We start from the raw sequence: 1860 nt of genomic DNA, 5'->3' as shown, positions 1-1860 counted from the left end.
CATTTAAAGAACCACAGACTTTAAAAGCCGAAGGGCTAGATGTCACATTTACTAAAAAGTGTGCCGTAGTTAGTGGGAAATTCTGCCTAGTTCAGGTGATTTAACAACAGAATTTCAGCGCTTTACCTATCAGAAGCTTCCTGAAAACAATAGTTATAAGCAATATTTTTAACAATATTCACTTTTTTTGCTTGGAAGAGCTTTAAGCACGACATCTAGCCCTTTGGGCTTTATAAGTCTGTGCTTCTTTAACCGAGAAAATTTAATCTTTTTTTCAGAAAACTGTAAAAATCACTAATCTTAGTTTTCCTACTGCACAATGCTTGCGCCATCTTGTCTATGTTACCCACTCACTTAGCAGGTACCAATTTTAAACAGAATCATCTATTTCTACAGCCTGAACGAAATGTAGTAAATGGTGCAAAAATGAAATTGGTGAATTCCTTTCTATTCGAGGAAGTTTGTCTGAAGAAAAACTCACCTAAGCCAGAAAAAGAAGTAGCTGTCGTGTCAAAAGCTTGCCAGAAGAAACGTCCACCAACTTCAGGTGCTTCTGAAGCTGCAACATCAACACAACCTCCAGTTACGTCAACGAGTCCTCCTCCGGTTACATGAACGAATCCTCCTCCGGTTACGTCAACGAATCCTCCTCCGGTTACGTCAACGAATCCTCCTCCGGTTACGTCAACGAATCCTCCTCTGGTTACGTCAACGAGTCCTCCTCTGGTTACGTCAACGAGTCCTCCTCCAGTTACGTCAACGAATCCTCCTCCGGTTGCGTCAACGAATCCTCCTTCGGTTGCGTCAACGAATCCTCCTCTGGTTGCGTCAACGAATCCTCCTCCAGTTATGTTAACGAGTTTTCTGGTTACGTCAACAACGTCAGCGAATCCTCCCTTGAATCCTCGAGGGACGTTGGCCAATCTGACAGCTATCCGCAATCCTCTGTCGCGGGCAACATCTTTGACGTCAACACCCAGCAGCCATCGTTCAAAATTTCCCTCACATCATTCTTCCAATCATTCATTAAATTTATCCCCTGGTGCAGTCCTTCAATCATTCAAAAACCCGTTGTCACCCATAGGGTTAAGTCCTTTACAAAACGTTCCATCATTTGATGTGTCCAACGAGTAAGTACCCCAACAATTGTAATCTGCGGGAAGAAATCAGAAGGCTGCGCGGAGAGGTTGAATCACTGACCACTATTGTCAAGTGTCAATCAGAGGGCATCTCAGCAATCCTCCAGATATTGAAAGCACCACAAGCGTTACCGGACCTGGGTAATTGCCAACAATCTTTGGGCGACCTGGAAGAGAACAATTTACTCTTTAACAATTTGAATAATTCGTATTTGGAAGAGGTACTTCAGATTAATGGTTTTTTAACAGACAGAAACAACAACAACAACCAAGCAATAAATCGATTTGCTCAATCATCTATACCCCCCAAGACAACAACCAAGCAATAAATCGATTTGCTCAATCATCGATACCCCCCCCCCAAGACAACAACCAAGAAATAAATCGATTTACTCAATCATTGATACCCCCCTCAAGACAACAACCAAGCAATAAATCGATTTGCTCAATCATCGATACCCCCCCCCCCAAGACAACACCCCCATTGGTGAGGAACAACCGAAGTGAAATCCAGCTGAAGAGCACTTAAGTTGAGAAAATAGCTTTGCGTGGCTTAGCATTAATGAAAAACGAATTCCATGCCTCCGAATTAAAAACGGTTATGGGCTTGTAAAATTAAATGAAGGGCGTGTTCGGATGGTTTTTACACAGCTCAAGGAAGAGTTTAACCTTGAGCTTGGGTTTTATTTCACCAAAGGGCATGTTGCCTCAAAGCTTGGTG

The 1860-nt window shown here is 42.7% G+C and overlaps 1 protein-coding gene across 1 annotated transcript; it reads left to right on the top strand.

Annotated features, from left to right (window-relative positions):
• Positions 1-611: 611 nt before the first annotated feature.
• On the top strand, positions 612-1118 carry LOC136804205 (uncharacterized). Its single transcript, XM_067060909.1, has one exon. It carries the CDS (start codon positions 612-614, stop codon positions 1116-1118), a length of 507 nt encoding a protein of 168 aa, XP_066917010.1.
• Positions 1119-1860: the final 742 nt, after the last annotated feature.

The sequence above is a fragment of the Clytia hemisphaerica genome, unplaced genomic scaffold (assembly GCF_902728285.1).
Source record: "Clytia hemisphaerica strain Z4C2 unplaced genomic scaffold, Clytia hemisphaerica genome assembly, whole genome shotgun sequence".
Lineage (NCBI taxonomy): Eukaryota > Metazoa > Cnidaria > Hydrozoa > Leptothecata > Clytiidae > Clytia > Clytia hemisphaerica.
This window is presented reverse-complemented; position numbering and strand designations above follow the sequence as displayed.